General features: G+C 43.1%; 1 protein-coding gene across 1 annotated transcript in view; it reads left to right on the plus strand.

The window, feature by feature from the left end:
- The window catches only part of SFMBT1 (Scm like with four mbt domains 1), an 80,375-nt gene that overhangs the window by 48,136 nt on the left and 12,808 nt on the right, over window positions 1-19,431 (plus strand). The window contains exons 11-15 of the mRNA XM_053721206.1: window positions 6,880-7,006; window positions 7,085-7,198; window positions 8,707-8,749; window positions 9,801-9,862; window positions 11,026-11,162. Of these exons, the coding sequence (XP_053577181.1) occupies window positions 6,880-7,006; window positions 7,085-7,198; window positions 8,707-8,749; window positions 9,801-9,862; window positions 11,026-11,162 (483 nt within the window). The remainder of the gene's footprint in view (window positions 1-6,879; window positions 7,007-7,084; window positions 7,199-8,706; window positions 8,750-9,800; window positions 9,863-11,025; window positions 11,163-19,431) is intronic.

Below are 19,431 nucleotides of genomic sequence, written 5' to 3' on the forward strand. Positions count from 1 at the left end.
ATGTTCTCTCTCACACACACATGTTCTCTCTCGCACACACACACATAGATGTTCTCTCTCACACACACATGTTCTCCCTCACACACACACAAACATGCATGTTTTCTCACACACACACACACACACATACATGTTCTCTCACGCACACACATGTTCTCTCTCTCTCTCTCTCTCTCTCTCACACACTCACACACACACACACACACATGTTCTCTCTCACTCACACACACACGTTCTCTCACACACACACACACACGTTCTCTCACACACACACATGTTCTCTCTCTCACACACACATACATACATACATGTTCTCTCCCTCTCTCACACACACATGTTCTCTCACACACACATACATGTTCTCTCTCACACACACACACACGTTCTCTCTCACACACACACACACATGTTCTCTCACACACACACATACATGTTCTCTTACACACACACATACATGTTCACACACACACACAATGTTCTCACACACACACATGTTCTCTCTCTCACACACACACATACATACTCTCACTCAGATACACAAACATGCTCTCACTCACACATACATGCTCTCTCAAATAAACACACACATACATGCTCGCACACACATACATACTCTCACTCACTCACTCACTCACACACATACTCTCACTCACACACACATACTATCACTCAAACATACACACACATACATGCTCTCACTCTCACACACACATGCTCTCACTCAAATAAACATACACACAAACACACACATACATGCTCTCACTCATTAAAATAAACATACACACACACACACACACACACTCTCACTCACGCACGCACGCACACACACATGCTCTCACTCAAATAAACATACACACACACACACATACATGCTCTCACTCACATACACATACATGCTCTCACTCACACATACACAAACATGCCCTCACTTGCACAAACATGCTCTCACTCACACATACACAAGCATGCTCACATGCACAAACATGATCTCACTCACATACACAAACATGCTCTCACTTAAATGCACAAACATGTTCTATCTCTCTCTCACACACATATGTTCACACACATACATGTTCACACACACACACACATGTTCTCTCTCACACACACACACACATAAATGTTCTCTCTCACACACACACACACACACATACATGTTCTCTCACACACACAGATACATGTTCTCTCACACACACACACATACATGTTCTCTCTCACACACATACATGTTCTCTCTTTCTCACACACACACACACACACATGTTCTCTCTCACACACATACATGTTCTCTCTCACACACACACACACACACACATACATGTTCTCTCACACACACACACAGATACATGTTCTCTCTCACACACACACATACATGTTCTCTCTCACACACATACATGTTCTCTCTTTCTCACACACACACACACACACATGTTCTCTCTCACACACATACAAACACACACACACACACATGTTCTCTCTCTCACACACACACATGTTCTCTCACACACACACACACACGTTCTCTCTCTCTCTCTCTCTCTCACACACACACACACACACATGTTCTCTCTATCTCTCTCACACACACATATACATGTTCTCTCTCACACACACACACGTTCTCTCTCGAACACACACACATAGATGTTCTCTCTCACACACACATACATGTTCTCTTACACACACACACACACACACACACACACATACATGTTCTCTCTCACACACACATGTTCTCTCTCTCACACACACACACACATACATGTTCTCTCACACACACACACACACGTTCTCTCTCACACACACACACATAGATGTTCTCTCACACACACACATACATGTTCTCTCTCACACACACATGTTCTCTCTCACACACACAAACATGCATGTTTACTCACACACACACATGTTCTCACACACACACATGTTCTCTCTCTCTCACACACACACACACATGTTCTCTCTCACTCACACACACACGTTCTCTCACAGACACACACACATGTTCTCTCACACACACACACGTTCTCTCACACACACACATACATACACGTTCTCTCTCACACACACACATACATACATGTTCTCTCTCACACACACATACATACATGTTCTCTCTCTCTCTCACACACACACACATGTTCTCTCACACACACACACACACACATGTTCTCTCTCACACACACATACATGTTCTCTCTCTCACACACACACACACATTCTCTCTCTCACACACATACATACATGTTCTCTCACACACACACATACATGTTCTATTACACACACACCTACATGTTCACACACACACACAATGTTCTCACACACACACATGTTCTCTCTCTCTCACACACACACATACATGTTCTCTCACACACACATGTGCTCTCTCTCACACACACACACATGTTCTCTCTCTCACACACACACATGTTCTCACACACACACACACACATGTTCTCTCTCTCTCACACACACACACACACACACACGTTCTCACACACACACGTTCTCTCTCATACACACACACATACACGTTCTCTCTCACACACACACGTTCTCTCTCACACACACACGTTCTCTCTCACACACACACGTTCTCTCTCACACACACACGTTCTCTCTCACACACACACGTTCTCTCTCACACACACATGTTCTCTCACACACACACGTTCTCTCTCACACACACATACATGTTCTCTCACACACACATGTTCTCTCTCTCTCACACACACACACATATATGTTCTCTCTCTCTCTCACACACACACACACACACACATACATGTTCTCTCTCACACACACATACATGTTCTCTCTCACACACAAACATACATGTTCTCTCTCTCTCACTCACACACACACAAACATACATGTTCTCTCACACACACACATGTTCTCTCTCACACACACACACATATGTTCTCTCTCTCTCACACACACACACACACACACACATATGTTCTCTCTCTCACACACACAAGTTCTCTCTCACACACATACACACACACACATACATGTTCTCTCTCACACACACACACATACATGTTCTCTCACACACACACACATGTTCTCTCTCTCACACACACACACACACATGTTCTCTCTCACACAAACATACATGTTTTCACACACACACACACACATGTTCTATCTCACATACACATACATGTTCTCTCACACACACACACGTTCTCTCTCTCACACACACACACTTTCTCTCTCACACACACACACACATAGATGTTCTCTAACACCCACACACACACATAGATGTTCTCTCACACACACACATGTTCTCTCTCACACACACACAAACATGCATGTTTTCTCAGACACACACACACATGTTCTCTCACACACACACACACATACATGTTCTCTCTCACACACTCACACACATGTTCTCTCTCTCTCTCTCACTCACACACACACACACACATGTTCTCTCACACACACATACATGTTCTCTCTATCTCTCTCACACACACACATACATGTTCTCTCACACACACACACACACGTTCTCTCTCACACACACACACATAGATGTTCTCTCACACACACACATACATGTTCTCTTACACACACACACACACACACACATACATGTTCTCTCTCACACACACATGTTCTCTCTCACACACACACACACACACATACATGTTCTCTCACACACACACACATAGATGTTCTCTCACACACACACACATGTTCTCTCTCACACACACACAAACATGCATGTTTACTCTCACACACACACACACATGTTCTCTCACACACACACACACACATGTTCTCTCTCACTCACACACACACGTTCTCTCACAGACACACACACACGTTCTCTCACACACACACACGTTCTCTCACTCACACACACATACATACATGTTCTCTCTCTCTCACATACACACATGTTCTCTCTCACACACACACACACACAATGTTCTCTCACACACACACACACACACATTCTCTCTCTCTCACACACACATACATACATGTTCTCTCACACACACACATACATGTTCTCTTACACACACACATACACACACAATGTTCTCACACACACACATGTTCTCTCTCTCACACACATACATGTTCTCTCACACACACATGTGCTCTCTCTCACACACACACACACATGTTCTCTCTCTCTCTCACACACACACACACACACACACACACACATGTTCTCATACACACACGTTCTCTCTCTCACACACATACATGTTCTCTCACACACACATGTGCTCTCTCTCACACACACACACATTCTCTCTCTCTCTCTCACACACACACACACACACACACATGTTCTCACACACACACGTTCTCTCTCATACACACACACATACACGTTCTCTCTCACACATACACGTTCTCTCTCACACACACACGTTCCCTCACACACACACACACACACATGTTCTCTCACACACACAAACATACATGTTCTCTCACACACACACACACGCATACATGTTCTCACACACTCACACACACACACTTTCTCTCTCACACACACATACATGTTCTCTCACACACACACATGTTCTCTCTCACACACACACACACATATATGTTCTCTCTCTCTCTCTCTCTCTCTCTCTCACACACACACACACACATACATGTTTTCTCACACACACATACATGTTCTCTTACACACACACATACATGTTCTCTCTCACACACACACACACAAACATACATGTTCTCTCTCTCTCACACACACACACACACACATAGATGTTCTCTCACACACACACACACATAGATGTTCTCTCTCACACACACATGTTCTCTCTCACTCACACACACACAAACATGCATGTTTTCTCAGACACACACACACATGTTCTCTCACACACACACACATACATGTTCTCTCTCTCTCACTCACACACACATGTTCTCTCACACACACATACATGTTCTCTCACACACACATGTGCTCTCTCTCACACACACACACACACATGTTCTCTCTCTCTCTCTCACACACACACACACACACATGTTCTCACACACACACGTTCTCTCTCATACACACACACATACACGTTCTCTCTCACACATACACGTTCTCTCTCACACACACACGTTCCCTCACACACACACACACACATGTTCTCTCACACACACAAACATACATGTTCTCTCTCACACACACACACACACGCATACATGTTCTCACACACTCACACACACACACGTTCTCTCTCACACACACATACATGTTCTCTCACACACACACATGTTCTCTCTCACACACACACACATATATGTTCTCTCTCTCTCACACACACACACACACATGCATGTTCTCACACACACACACATGCATGTTCTCTCTCACACACATACACAAACATACATGTTCTCTCTCTCTCTCACACACACACACACACACACACACACACACACATACATGTTCTCTCACACACACACATGTTCTCTCTCACACACACACACACACACACACATATGTTCTCTCTCTCTCTCACACACACACACACATATGTTCTCTCTCTCTCTCTCTCTCACACACACACACACACACACACATATGTTCTCTCTCTCTCACACACACACACACATACACACACACATACATGTTCTCTCTCTCACACACACACACACATACGTGTTCTCTCTCACACACACATACATGTTCTCTCTCACACACACACACAAACATACATGTTCTCTCTCTCTCACACACACACACATACATGTTCTCTCTCTCTCTCACACACACACACATGTTCTCTCACACACACACATACATGTTCTCTCTCTCTCACACACACGCACACATACATGTTCTCTCTCTCTCTCTCTCTCTCTCACACACACACACACATACATGTTCTCTCACACACACACACACACACATGTTCTCTCTCTCACACACATGTTCTCTCTCTCTCTCTCTCTCTCTCTCTCTCACACACACATACATGTTCTCTCTCACTCACACACAAACATGTTCTCTCACACACACACATACATGTTCTCTCTCACACACACACACATGTTCTCTCTCTCTCTCTCTCTCTCTCTCTCACACACACACACAATGTTCTCTCACACACACACACATACATGTTCTCTCTCACACACACACACACATGTTCTCTCTCACACACACACACACACACACACATGTTCTCTCTCTCTCTCTCTCTCTCTCTCTCTCTCTCACACACACACACGTTCTCTCTCTCTCTCGCTCTCTCTCACTCACACACACACACACATGTTCACACACACACATGTTCTCACACACACATGTTCTCTCACACACACACACACACACACATGTTCTCTCACACACACACACGCACATACATGTTCTCTCTCTCTCACACACACACACACACACACATGTTCTCTCTCACACACACACACACACATGCATGTTCTCTCTCACACACACACATACATGTTCTTTCTCACACACACATGTTCTCTCATGATATAGGCGGGAGGCAAATGAAAGGAAATTTTACAATTCTAAGCAAGTGTTAAAGCATTGTGTTTTTATTATTCATTTGTTGATTATGCAGTTCTGCTGTATTAGTTGATCCTTTGAATTAAAACTAAGTTTTTACTAGTGGGAAGTGCGTGTTTGTTCACAACTGATACTGCTGTATTAATGCTCACTGGTTTATAAGGAAATCTGCCACAGCTGCTGGTGGAGAGGAGAGCAATAAGAATAAAAATGCTTTATATAGTAAGGAAGAAATCTATAAAAATAATACATTGTCCCTTTTAATGTCGCATGCACATCTGAGGGTATAAAGGTCACTTGACCTGGTTGGGCACAGAGCAGCTATTGACCCAGTTGATCTCTTCACCTTATAGCCTCAGAATGAGCATGGCTTCCAGGTCAATATGAAACTAGAGGCGGTGAACCCCTCCAGACCCCAGGACATACACGTAGCTACAGTGGCCAAAGTCGCAGGACCCTATATCTGGCTTCAGATTGAAGGTAAATCTCACCTACCTACTCTCATCTCGGTGAATATAACTGCATACAGGTGTATTTTATCTTCATATCCTCTCTCAGGCACAAAGACTCTGGTCCCAGAATTCATTGTGCACGTGGAATCCACAGACATTTTCCCAATGGGATGGTGCGAGAGCAATGGACACTCTCTCTGCGCCCCACCTCGGACAAAAGGTGAGGTCTAAGGGTGGTATTTATAGACCAGCACAGATTTCTGGTCCTTTTATTTGAGAGGTGCTCCTAGCGAATACATAGAATAAACAGCCAGTATTAGAATCACATGGCTATAATAAAAAAAACACATACACTCCTATTTATACAGGGCTGTGCATTTCTACTAGTGCTGGACAAACCAAAAACAATTGGGCTTAATTTAACTGCACTAATACAATTTTCCCTTTCGACTAGTACATTTTCTCCCATTATTTGTAATCTATAGGGATATTTAAAAATAAAAAATAGGCAAAATTAAAAAGTACAAACACCAAAATAATCAGTAAAACTCCAAAGTTTGTTGTGCATACACTGTTACAAAATCTAATGCATTTCCTGTGCTATACACAAACTTCTAAAAATGATATATGTTACAAATCAGGGTATTAAAGGGACATTATATATATATATATGGTGGTATATATCCATCATTTAGTAAACCTTGAAAAAGCTCTGATTTAAGATTTTTTTTTTTTAGGTATTTAAAACTGTACTTTTGCTACAAAACCTGCAGGGGGCTCTGTTGTTTTAGGGGGTAATTTTGAATTCAAATGATATATTATGTATTTCTTCCAACCTTCTCTATAAAAAAAACAAAAACAAACTTCTTTTATGGCACTGGATGTAACTTATCTGAACCTTCATACAAGTTAGTGGCACACGAGCAAAGCTTTGCGGGGTTACATGATAGGAATTTGTTACAAATGAAGAATACTCTCAAAAATAGCACAATTAGCGCCAGAGCTGAAAAATGCAAGTTGTATAGAGTGTAAACCTTTCTGGCTTACGCCTCTTGTGTTTTTGTGCTGGTAGTACAACACTAAATACATGTCATGCACGATGCACCTCTCTCTAGTCATGGGAGCTGCCGTTTTGGAACCTAGGTTACACTGCAGGTATCTGAAGGAGAGTTACGTGCAAACAAGTCAGCTCTGGAATGTAGGGAAAGCTACATTTCAACATGGCAGCCCCCATAGGTAGAAGGAGGTGGGGAATGACCTCATTACTATAATTATAAAGTGTATTTAGTATGTAATGTCCCTTTAAAATATATAGTGCAAGTGGAAGTATAGCTCTTGCTTCACTATTCATGTCAGATAGCGCTGGCACGTTATTTATCTCAAGTAATAGATTTCTGTGAGGACCCGCAATACATTTTATGTCTGTTAGCTTTTGACATCAAAGCCAATGGAGTGGCAAAATTACGCTCCAGTACTTTGCTATACACCGTCTTTGTTAGTTTAATTGTACATGCTAGACTGAATATATACAACTGTAGTACCAGATCAGGCATTCTAGTTTGAGTGAGTCAGGACGCAAAATAAAGTAAAAAGGCATTATCAATTCCGCTCGACTTCTGATCAGGTCCTTTATTTTTTTACACTAGAATATGCCTATATTAACGGATGATTATAATAATATTCTTTTGTGCTTATCCTATGCATTTTATAACTTTTTATGTCTTGCAGCAAAGCCACCCAAGAAGACGGTTGCATCTCAACCGGAGAAGCAGTGAGTATGGCGGGTTCTATAAAGAGTTAACTATAAGGTTCTCTTCCAAAGGGTTTAGCATCTGCAGGAGGACTTTCATAAGACCCTGAGTCACTAAGCTCTTGCAGCTAATATAGGCCTGGATTCCAATCAGTTTGAATTTGTGTACACACTTCATAGTTTATGTATATGTGGACTCTATTAGTATTCTCTATACTCTCTGTGGGCTTGGACAAGTGGTGGGCAGGTTCAGACGGGCTGTAGGAAGACACTTTGGGAACAGGGCAATTACCCTAAAAAAAAAAAAGCTGCAGAAGCTCCCAGATAGTTCATATAATATATATTAGTTAAATTTGAGAACCTATGAAAGCCACTTTACAATTCTGCACCCTCATAGAACCACCACTGACAATCAGATGTTCTCTGCCTTTTACTTTGCGCCCCTGTTGGGCTGAGAATGAGGTTGATTGTCAGAGCTGCTGTACCTTCACACATAGCCAATCCATGAACCTCCTAGTTACACCCAAGGACCAATCAGCTCCCCCCGCTAATTGCTAAATAACCAGAAATCTGTTTCTACCTGCCCTGACTCCGCCCATAGAAAGACTATGACTCCTCCCTCCCGCTACTGCATGTGATAATGAGCTGGGGCAAATAATCCTGACAGACACAACTTCTCTGCAGACCCTTTTTTTTCTTTGGAACAAGTACTAGTAGCATTCTCTGTGGGTTTATTCGCAAACTGTCCTGTAACATATAACTTAGAAGTAGACAACTCCAGAAATTCATTTTGCCCCAAAACAAGAAAGGATAGGTGCCCAGCTGGGAATTAACATAGCTATATTAACTTGTCTTATAGGATAGAGCCCAGCCAGGGTGTACCATCTGTTAATCCAATTGTAGCTTTCATAAAGGAGAACGTTCCTATAGTACATTATCTCCTAGTGTTAATTCCCCTTGGTACTGTGAGCAAGGGGTTAACTTCTGGTTTACACAGTAAGGGAACCAGCTCCCAGGGGGTCAGTTGTATTAAGAAATCCTAGTGGGTCTTTATATGATATTTCTTTTACAGAATCTCCTCATCCACAAACACAAATGGAATGAACAAAGCAGAAGCTACAACATGCAGCCTCAGTAAGAAATTACTTTATTTACGGTATCCTGCAACTTTTTTTTTGGTTTGTTTTTCTTTGTGTTTTATGGAGCTTCTTGGAGCATGTGTTAGGTTTGGGGTATTGAGTTCATGAGGATTGTCTCTTTGGAATCTCACAGCTTATGATCTGGCTAGACTGGGGAAGGGGATGTGGGATGTCTAGGATCAGGGGCGGAGTGCACTAGGCGACCATGATCGGGGCAGAGGGCGCTAGGCGTCTAGTATCGGGGGTGGAGGGCGCTAGGCGTCTAGTATCGGGTGATGGGCGCTAGGTCACCAGGATCAGGGGCAGAGGGCGTCAATCATCTAGTATCAGGGGCGGAGGGAGCTAGGCATCTAGTATCAGGGGGTGGAGGGCGCTAGTCATCTAGTATCAGAGGTGGAGGGCGCTAGGTGTCTAGTATTAGGGACGGAGGGCGCTAGGCGTCTAGTATCGGGTGGAGGGCACTAGGCGTCTAGTATCAGGGGTGGAGGGCGCTAGGCGTCTAGTATCAGAGGTGGAGGGTGCTAGGCGTCTAGTATCAGGGGCAGAGGGCGCTAGGTATACAGGATCAGGGGCGGAGGGTGCTAGGCATCTAGTATCAGGGGCGGAGGGTGCTAGGCGTCTAGTATCAGGGGTGGTGGGCGCTAGGCGTCTAGTATCAGGGGTGTAGGTCGCTAGGTGTCTAGTATCAGGGGTGGAGGGCGCTAGGCGTCTAGTATCAGGGGGCGGAGGGGGTTTTAGGTATCAAGTATCAGGGGCAGAGGGCGTTAGGTATACAGGATCAGTGGCGGAGGGCGCTAGGCATCTAGTATCAGTGGCGGAGGGCACTAGGTGACAGGATCAGTAGGTGGGGGCACTGGACTCCAGAAGCTGGAGGAGTGCAAGATGTGCAGATGAGATGGTGCTATGCTGGTCAAGTAGAAGAGGCAGGGGCGCAGATTGTGGGAAGAGATGGGGTAACTAAATGAAATAACTGGCATGTACTGGATGGAATCTCCTTTGAGAACACAACAACTTCACAGGGGATACTACGTGTTGTTTTAGAGGTATAAATGTACGTAATCCTGTAGGATATGAAACAGAACTTTATACCAGTAGTGGAAAGTGTAATCTGTATAAAATATATTAAGTTTTAACTTTATTTTATCAATCCCATCTTAGCTCCCAATGGAAAGTACCTCTGCCCCAAAATATACTTCAACCACCGCTGCTTCTCTGGGCCATATCTGAACAAGGGGAGGATAGCGGAGCTTCCGAAATCTGTGGGACCAGGCGGCTGTGTGCTGGTGTTAAAGGAGGTGAGTTACAGATATTTACTCCATCTACTGTCAGAGATGAAACGCAGCTTTGAAAAGTTTTAATCACATAAAGAGTCCAGGTGTGTAGTTTACTTGTGTCCCAGGATTTAACGTATAGTCTATCAGTTCACTTTCTGCCAGTAGGTATAGGGGTGTCTGCAGCTCCAGATCATTTCATTAAAGGGACAGTCTAGTCCAAAACAAACTTTCATTATTCAAATAGGACATGTGATTTTATATGTAAAATTATACAATTTTCCAATTTACTTCTGTCATCCTTCGAAGGACAGGCTACAAGGACGAATACATCCAATATATTCTGGGGGTGCTGCAGTTTCTTTTAACACACAATTATTTCACTTTTGAGGGGGGTTTTTATCTCCAGAGGTGCGGGACAGCTATGGGTGCGAAATTTGCACCCTCTTTCGCCAACCTTTATATGGGTTGGTGGGAGCTGTCCCGCATCTATGAGGATGGAAACCCCTTCAAACAGTCTATACGTTTTTACAAACGTTACATAGATGATCTGCTCCTGGTGTGGAGGGACCTAGCAAAGGAGTTTGTGGCCTGGTTAAATTTAAATGACATGGGTTTGGAATTCACTTTTGAATTCAACAAAACTAGAATTAATTTTTTAGACTTAACATTAATTGGCACTCTGAATGCAGGTATTGAAACTGAAGTCTATAGAAAACCCATAACAGGCAATACTCTCCTCCATGCCAGGAGCAGTCATCCCAAACAAGTTTTCAAGTCTGTGGCAAAGGGACAATTTACTAGACTTAGGAGAAACTGCAGTGACCCTCAGAGTTATGAGATACATGCTAACCAGTTGTCTGAACGTTTACTCAGTAGAGGCTATAAACGCCACACTGTGAACCAGACAAGACAGGAAGTCGACAAAGTTGATAGAAAAAGATTGCTAGAGAAATCTGAAGCCAAAAAACAGAGCAGTGAAGGAATTTTTTTTCACCACTGATTATAGTATGCAATACCATCAAATTTGCAATATTATTCAAAGAAACTTCAGATTTCTGGCAGTAGATGGAACTTTAGAGAAAACAGTAAGAGAAGGATGTAAATGTTCCTTCAGGAAGGGAGTTTCCCTGTGCAATATCTTGGCACCCACACAGCTCAAAGAATCTCTAAGATATGATCAGAGTTCATGGTTACGTTTTAAAGGGGTATATAGGTGTCACAATAATTCCTGTAAGGCATGTGATCATGTCAGAACAGGTGAAGGCTTTAAGAGTGAAGTGACCAATAAAACTTATAGACATAACAGGTGCATGAATTGTAGAAGTAAATATACTATCTACTTAGCAGGGTGCGAAGTTTGTCACCTACAGAATGTAGGTATGACAACACGCGAGACACGTGAACGTATCAGGGAACACCTTTCAGACATAAAAAGTGGGGATTTGACCACCCCCATGGTGCAGCATTTCAAATCGGTACACAATAGACAGGTGGACAGTTTCAAATGGACCATCATTGAAATAGTCAACACCAGAAAGAGAGGGGGTGATAGAGACCAGGCGTTAGCGAAAAGAGAGGTGTTCTGGATTTTCCATCTTCAGACCAGATACCCGAAGGGTCTTAATTCGTCCTACGATCTTATTAACTTTTGGAATTAAGTCTAGATATGGATGAGTGACCTGTTGTGGGACTATATAAGACCGTTTGGATATATTATTATAACACTATTACTAAGTTTCACAGGTTACAATTAACGTACAGCAATGTCTAACTATTGAATAAATGAAGTTTAGATTTTTCTTAACTTTGGAATCTCTGGTCTGAACGTTTGAATTAAATCCATATGTCCTATTATATTGCTTTTTATGAGTATGTATTTAAAAGCAAAATTTGGATACAAGTTCCAATGTTATCTTATTTAAATCAGTTAGTGACAGGCAAATGGACAGAAAAGCATTATATATTAGCTATTTAGGAGAATAGTGGTCAGGGTGAGCAGTAGCAATATTAGTAACAGGCTACAAAGGCAATGTAGAAAATGCTGTATGTAATAGATTAGAATCTATTTCTCCAACATAGGTGTGTCCGGTCCACGGCGTCATCCTTACTTGTGGGATATTCTCTTCCCCAACAGGAAATGGCAAAGAGCCCAGCAAAGCTGGTCACATGATCCCTCCTAGGCTCCGCCTACCCCAGTCATTCTCTTTGCCGTTGTACAGGCAACATCTCCACGGAGATGGCTTAGAGTTTTTTAGTGTTTAACTGTAGTTTTTATTATTCAATCAAGAGTTTGTTATTTTAAAATAGTGCTGGTATGTACTATTTACTCAGAAACAGAAAAGAGATGAAGATTTCTGTTTGTATGAGGAAAATGATTTTAGCAACCGTTACTAAAATCCATGGCTGTTCCACACAGGACTGTTGAGAGGAATTAACTTCAGTTGGGGGAACAGTGAGCAGTCTCTTGCTGCTTGAGGTATGACACATTCTAACAAGACGATGTAATGCTGGAAGCTGTCATTTTCCCTATGGGATCCGGTAAGCCATGTTTATTAAGATAGTAAATAAGGGCTTCACAAGGGCTTATTAAGACTGTAGACTTTTTCTGGGCTAAATCGATTCATTATTAACACATATTTAGCCTTGAGGAATCATTTAATCTGGGTATTTTGATAAGATTATATCGGCAGGCACTGTTTTAGACACCTTATTCTTAGGGGCTTTCCCAAATCATAGGCAGAGCCTCATTTTCGCGCCGGTGTTGCGCACTTGTTTTTGAGAGGCATGACATGCAGTCGCATGTGTGAGGAGCTCTGATACATAGAAAAGACTTTCTGAAGGCGTCATTTGGTATCGTATTCCCCTTTGGGCTTGGTTGGGTCTCAGCAAAGCAGATACCAGGGACTGTAAAGGGGTTAAAGTTAAAAACGGCTCCGGTTCCGTTATTTTAAGGGTTAAAGCTTCCAAATTTGGTGTGCAATACTTTTAAGGCTTTAAGACACTGTGGTGAAATTTTGGTGAATTTTGAACAATTCCTTCATATTTTTTCGCAATTGCAGTAATAAAGTGTGTTCAGTTTAAAATTTAAAGTGACAGTAACGGTTTTATTTTAAAACGTTTTTTGTACTTTGTTATCAAGTTTATGCCTGTTTAACATGTCTGAACTACCAGATAGACTGTGTTCTGAATGTGGGGAAGCCAGAGTTCCTTCTCATTTAAATAAATGTGATTTATGTGACAATGACAATGATGCCCAAGATGATTCCTCAAGTGAGGGGAGTAAGCATGGTACTGCATCATTCCCTCCTTCGTCTACACGAGTCTTGCCCACTCAGGAGGCCCCTAGTACATCTAGCGCGCCAATACTCCTTACTATGCAACAATTAACGGCTGTAATGGATAATTCTGTCAAAAACATTTTAGCCAAAATGCACACTTATCAGCGTAAGCGCGACTGCTCTGTTTTAGATACTGAAGAGCATGACGACGCTGATAATAATGGTTCTGAAGGGCCCCTAAACCAGTCTGATGGGGCCAGGGAGGTTTTGTCTGAGGGAGAAATTACTGATTCAGGGAACATTTCTCAACAAGCTGAACCTGATGTGATTACGTTTAAATTTAAGTTGGAACATCTCCGCATTCTGCTTAAGGAGGTATTATCCACTCTGGATGATTGTGACAAGTTGGTCATCCCAGAGAAACTATGTAAAATGGACAAGTTCCTAGAGGTCCCGGGGCTCCCAGAAGCTTTTCCTATACCCAAGCGGGTGGCGGACATTGTAAATAAAGAATGGGAAAGGCCCGGTATTCCTTTCGTCCCTCCCCCCATATTTAAAAAATTGTTTCCTATGGTCGACCCCAGAAAGGACTTATGGCAGACAGTCCCCAAGGTCGAGGGAGCGGTTTCCACTTTAAACAAACGCACCACTATACCCATAGAAGATAGTTGTGCTTTCAAAGATCCTATGGATAAAAAATTAGAAGATTTACTTAAAAAGATGTTTGTTCAGCAGGGTTACCTTCTACAACCAATTTCATGCATTGTCCCTGTCGCTACAGCCGCGTGTTTCTGGTTCGATGAGCTGGTAAAGGCGGTCGATAGTGATTCTCCTCCTTATGAGGAGATTATGGACAGAATCAATGCTCTCAAATTGGCTAATTCTTTCACCCTAGACGCCACTTTGCAATTGGCTAGGTTAGCGGCTAAGAATTCTGGGTTTGCTATTGTGGCGCGCAGAGCGCTTTGGTTGAAATCTTGGTCAGCTGATGCGTCTTCCAAGAACAAACTACTTAACATTCCTTTCAAGGGGAAAACGCTGTTTGGCCCTGACTTGAAAGAGATTATCTCTGATATCACTGGGGGTAAGGGCCACGCCCTTCCTCAGGATCGGCCTTTCAAGGCCAAAAATAAACCTAATTTTCGTCCCTTTCGTAGAAACGGACCAGCCCAAAGTGCTACGTCCTCTAAGCAAGAGGGTAATACTTCTCAAGCCAAGCAAGCTTGGAGACCAATGCAAGGCTGGAACAAGGGAAAGCAGGCCAAGAAACCTGCCACTGCTACCAAGACAGCATGAAATGTTGGCCCCCGATCCGGGACCGGATCTGGTGGGGGGCAGACTCTCTCTCTTCGCTCAGGCTTGGGCAAGAGATGTTCTGGATCCTTGGGCACTAGAAATAGTCTCCCAAGGTTATCTTCTGGAATTCAAGGGGCTTCCCCCAAGGGGGAGGTTCCACAGGTCTCAGTTGTCTTCAGACCACATAAAAAGACAGGCATTCTTACATTGTGTAGAAGACCTGTTAAAAATGGGAGTGATTCATCCTGTTCCATTAGGAGAACAAGGGATGGGGTTCTACTCCAATCTGTTCATAGTTCCCAAAAAAGAGGGAACGTTCAGACCAATCTTAGATCTCAAGATCTTAAACAAGTTTCTCAAGGTTCCATCGTTCAAAATGGAAACCATTCGAACAATTCTTCCTTCCATCCAGGAAGGTCAATTCATGACCACGGTGGATTTAAAGGATGCGTATCTACATATTCCTATCCACAAGGAACATCATCGGTTCCTAAGGTTCGCATTCCTGGACAAGCATTACCAGTTCGTGGCGCTTCCTTTCGGATTAGCCACTGCTCCAAGGATTTTCACAAAGGTACTAGGGTCCCTTCTAGCGGTGCTAAGACCAAGGGGCATTGCTGTAGTACCTTACTTGGACGACATTCTGATTCAAGCGTCGTCCCTTCCTCAAGCAAAGGCTCACACGGACATCGTCCTGGCCTTTCTCAGATCTCACGGATGGAAAGTGAACGTGGAAAAGAGTTCTCTATCTCCGTCAACAAGGGTTCCCTTCTTGGGAACAATTATAGACTCCTTAGAAATGAGGATTTTTCTGACAGAGGCCAGAAAAACAAAACTTCTAGACTCTTGTCGGATACTTCATTCCGTTCCTCTTCCTTCCATAGCGCAGTGCATGGAAGTGATAGGTTTGATGGTAGCGGCAATGGACATAGTTCCTTTTGCGCGCATTCATCTAAGACCATTACAACTGTGCATGCTCAGTCAGTGGAATGGGGACTATACAAACTTGTCTCCGAGGATACAAGTAAATCAGAGGACCAGAGACTCACTCCGTTGGTGGCTGTCCCTGGACAACCTGTCACAAGGGATGACCTTCCACAGACCAGAGTGGGTCATTGTCACGACCGACGCCAGTCTGATGGGCTGGGGCGCGGTCTGGGGATCCCTGAAAGCTCAGGGTCTTTGGTCTCGGGAAGAATCTCTTCTACCGATAAATATTCTGGAACTGAGAGCGATATTCAATGCTCTCAAGGCTTGGCCTCAGCTAGCGAGGGCCAAGTTCATACGGTTTCAATCAGACAACATGACAACTGTTGCGTACATCAACCATCAGGGGGGAACAAGGAGTTCCCTGGCGATGGAAGAAGTGACCAAAATCATTCTATGGGCGGAGTCTCACTCCTGCCACCTGTCTGCTATCCACATCCCAGGAGTGGAAAATTGGGAAGCGGATTTTCTGAGTCGTCAGACATTGCATCCGGGGGAGTGGGAACTCCATCCGGAAATCTTTGCCCAAGTCACTCAACTGTGGGGCATTCCAGACATGGATCTGATGGCCTCTCGTCAGAACTTCAAAGTTCCTTGCTACGGGTCCAGATCCAGGGATCCCAAGGCGGCTCTAGTGGATGCACTAGTAGCACCTTGGACCTTCAAACTAGCTTATGTATTCCCGCCGTTTCCTCTCATCCCCAGGCTGGTAGCCAGGATCAATCAGGAAAGGGCGTCGGTGATCTTGATAGCTCCTGCGTGGCCACGCAGGACTTGGTATGCAGATCTGGTGAATATGTCATCGGCTCCACCATGGAAGCTACCTTTGAGACGAGACCTTCTTGTTCAAGGTCCGTTCGAACATCCGAATCTGGTCTCACTCCAGCTGACTGCTTGGAGATTGAACGCTTGATCTTATCGAAGCGAGGGTTCTCAGATTCTGTTATCGATACTCTTGTTCAGGCCAGAAAGCCTGTAACTAGAAAGATTTACCACAAAATTTGGAAAAAATATATCTGTTGGTGTGAATCTAAAGGATTCCCTTGGGACAAGGTTAAGATTCCTAAGATTCTATCCTTCCTTCAAGAAGGATTGGAAAAAGGATTATCTGCAAGTTCCCTGAAGGGACAGATTTCTGCCTTGTCTGTGTTACTTCACAAAAAGCTGGCAGCTGTGCCAGATGTTCAAGCCTTTGTTCAGGCTCTGGTTAGAATCAAGCCTGTTTACAAACCTTTGACTCCTCCTTGGAGTCTCAACTTAGTTCTTTCAGTTCTTCAGGGGGTTCCGTTTGAACCCTTACATTCCGTTGATATTAAGTTATTATCTTGGAAAGTTTTGTTTTTGGTTGCAATTTCTTCTGCTAGAAGAGTTTCAGAATTATCTGCTCTGCAGTGTTCTCCTCCTTATCTGGTGTTCCATGCAGATAAGGTGGTTTTACGTACTAAACCTGGTTTTCTTCCAAAAGTTGTTTCTAACAAAAACATTAACCAGGAGATTATCGTACCTTCTCTGTGTCCGAAACCAGTTTCGAAGAAGGAACGTTTGTTGCACAATTTGGATGTTGTTCGCGCTCTAAAATTCTATTTAGATGCTACAAAGGATTTTAGACAAACATCTTCCTTGTTTGTTGTTTATTCCGGTAAAAGGAGAGGTCAAAAAGCAACTTCTACCTCTCTCTCTTTTTGGATTAAAAGCATCATCAGATTGGCTTACGAGACTGCCGGACGGCAGCCTCCCGAAAGAATCACAGCTCATTCCACTAGGGCTGTGGCTTCCACATGGGCCTTCAAGAACGAGGCTTCTGTTGATCAGATATGTAGGGCAGCGACTTGGTCTTCACTGCACACTTTTACCAAATTTTACAAGTTTGATACTTTTGCTTCTTCTGAGGCTATTTTTGGGAGAAAGGTTTTGCAAGCCGTGGTGCCTTCCATCTAGGTGACCTGATTTGCTCCCTCCCATCATCCGTGTCCTAAAGCTTTGGTATTGGTTCCCACAAGTAAGGATGACGCCGTGGACCGGACACACCTATGTTGGAGAAAACAGAATTTATGTTTACCTGATAAATTGCTTTCTCCAACGGTGTGTCCGGTCCACGGCCCGCCCTGGTTTTTTAATCAGGTCTGATAATTTATTTTCTTTAACTACAGTCACCACGGTATCATATGGTTTCTCCTATGCAAATATTCCTCCTTAACGTCGGTCGAATGACTGGGGTAGGCGGAGCCTAGGAGGGATCATGTGACCAGCTTTGCTGGGCTCTTTGCCATTTCCTGTTGGGGAAGAGAATATCCCACAAGTAAGGATGACGCCGTGGACCGGACACACCGTTGGAGAAAGCAATTTATCAGGTAAACATAAATTCTGTTTTCCTTTACCCTCAAATGTGAGAAAGGCAAAGAAAATGAATATTAGAATTTCAGTTATCTTTCAGTATTACTAGCCCACTTATCTATTTATATTATTACTCTCTTTGCATTATCAAGTTTTCATGTAGAAGCAAATAGTTAAGTGACAGGTATCACATAAAGTGGGTTGGCGTTGTGCCAAAAAATGCTAAAAAGGTTAATAATGTTAAATTTGTTGAAATTTTTGAATGTCATTTATTTAATAATGTTTTATGTCAGTGCATCCTGTGTAGTGGATACATGTAAATTACAGACACCAAGTACTATGTAGCTCAAATTTAGAAGAAATTAGTACACTTACAGGTTAGTTTAATTGCTTAG

Source organism: Bombina bombina, chromosome 7 (genome assembly GCF_027579735.1).
Source record: "Bombina bombina isolate aBomBom1 chromosome 7, aBomBom1.pri, whole genome shotgun sequence".
Taxonomy (NCBI): domain Eukaryota; kingdom Metazoa; phylum Chordata; class Amphibia; order Anura; family Bombinatoridae; genus Bombina; species Bombina bombina.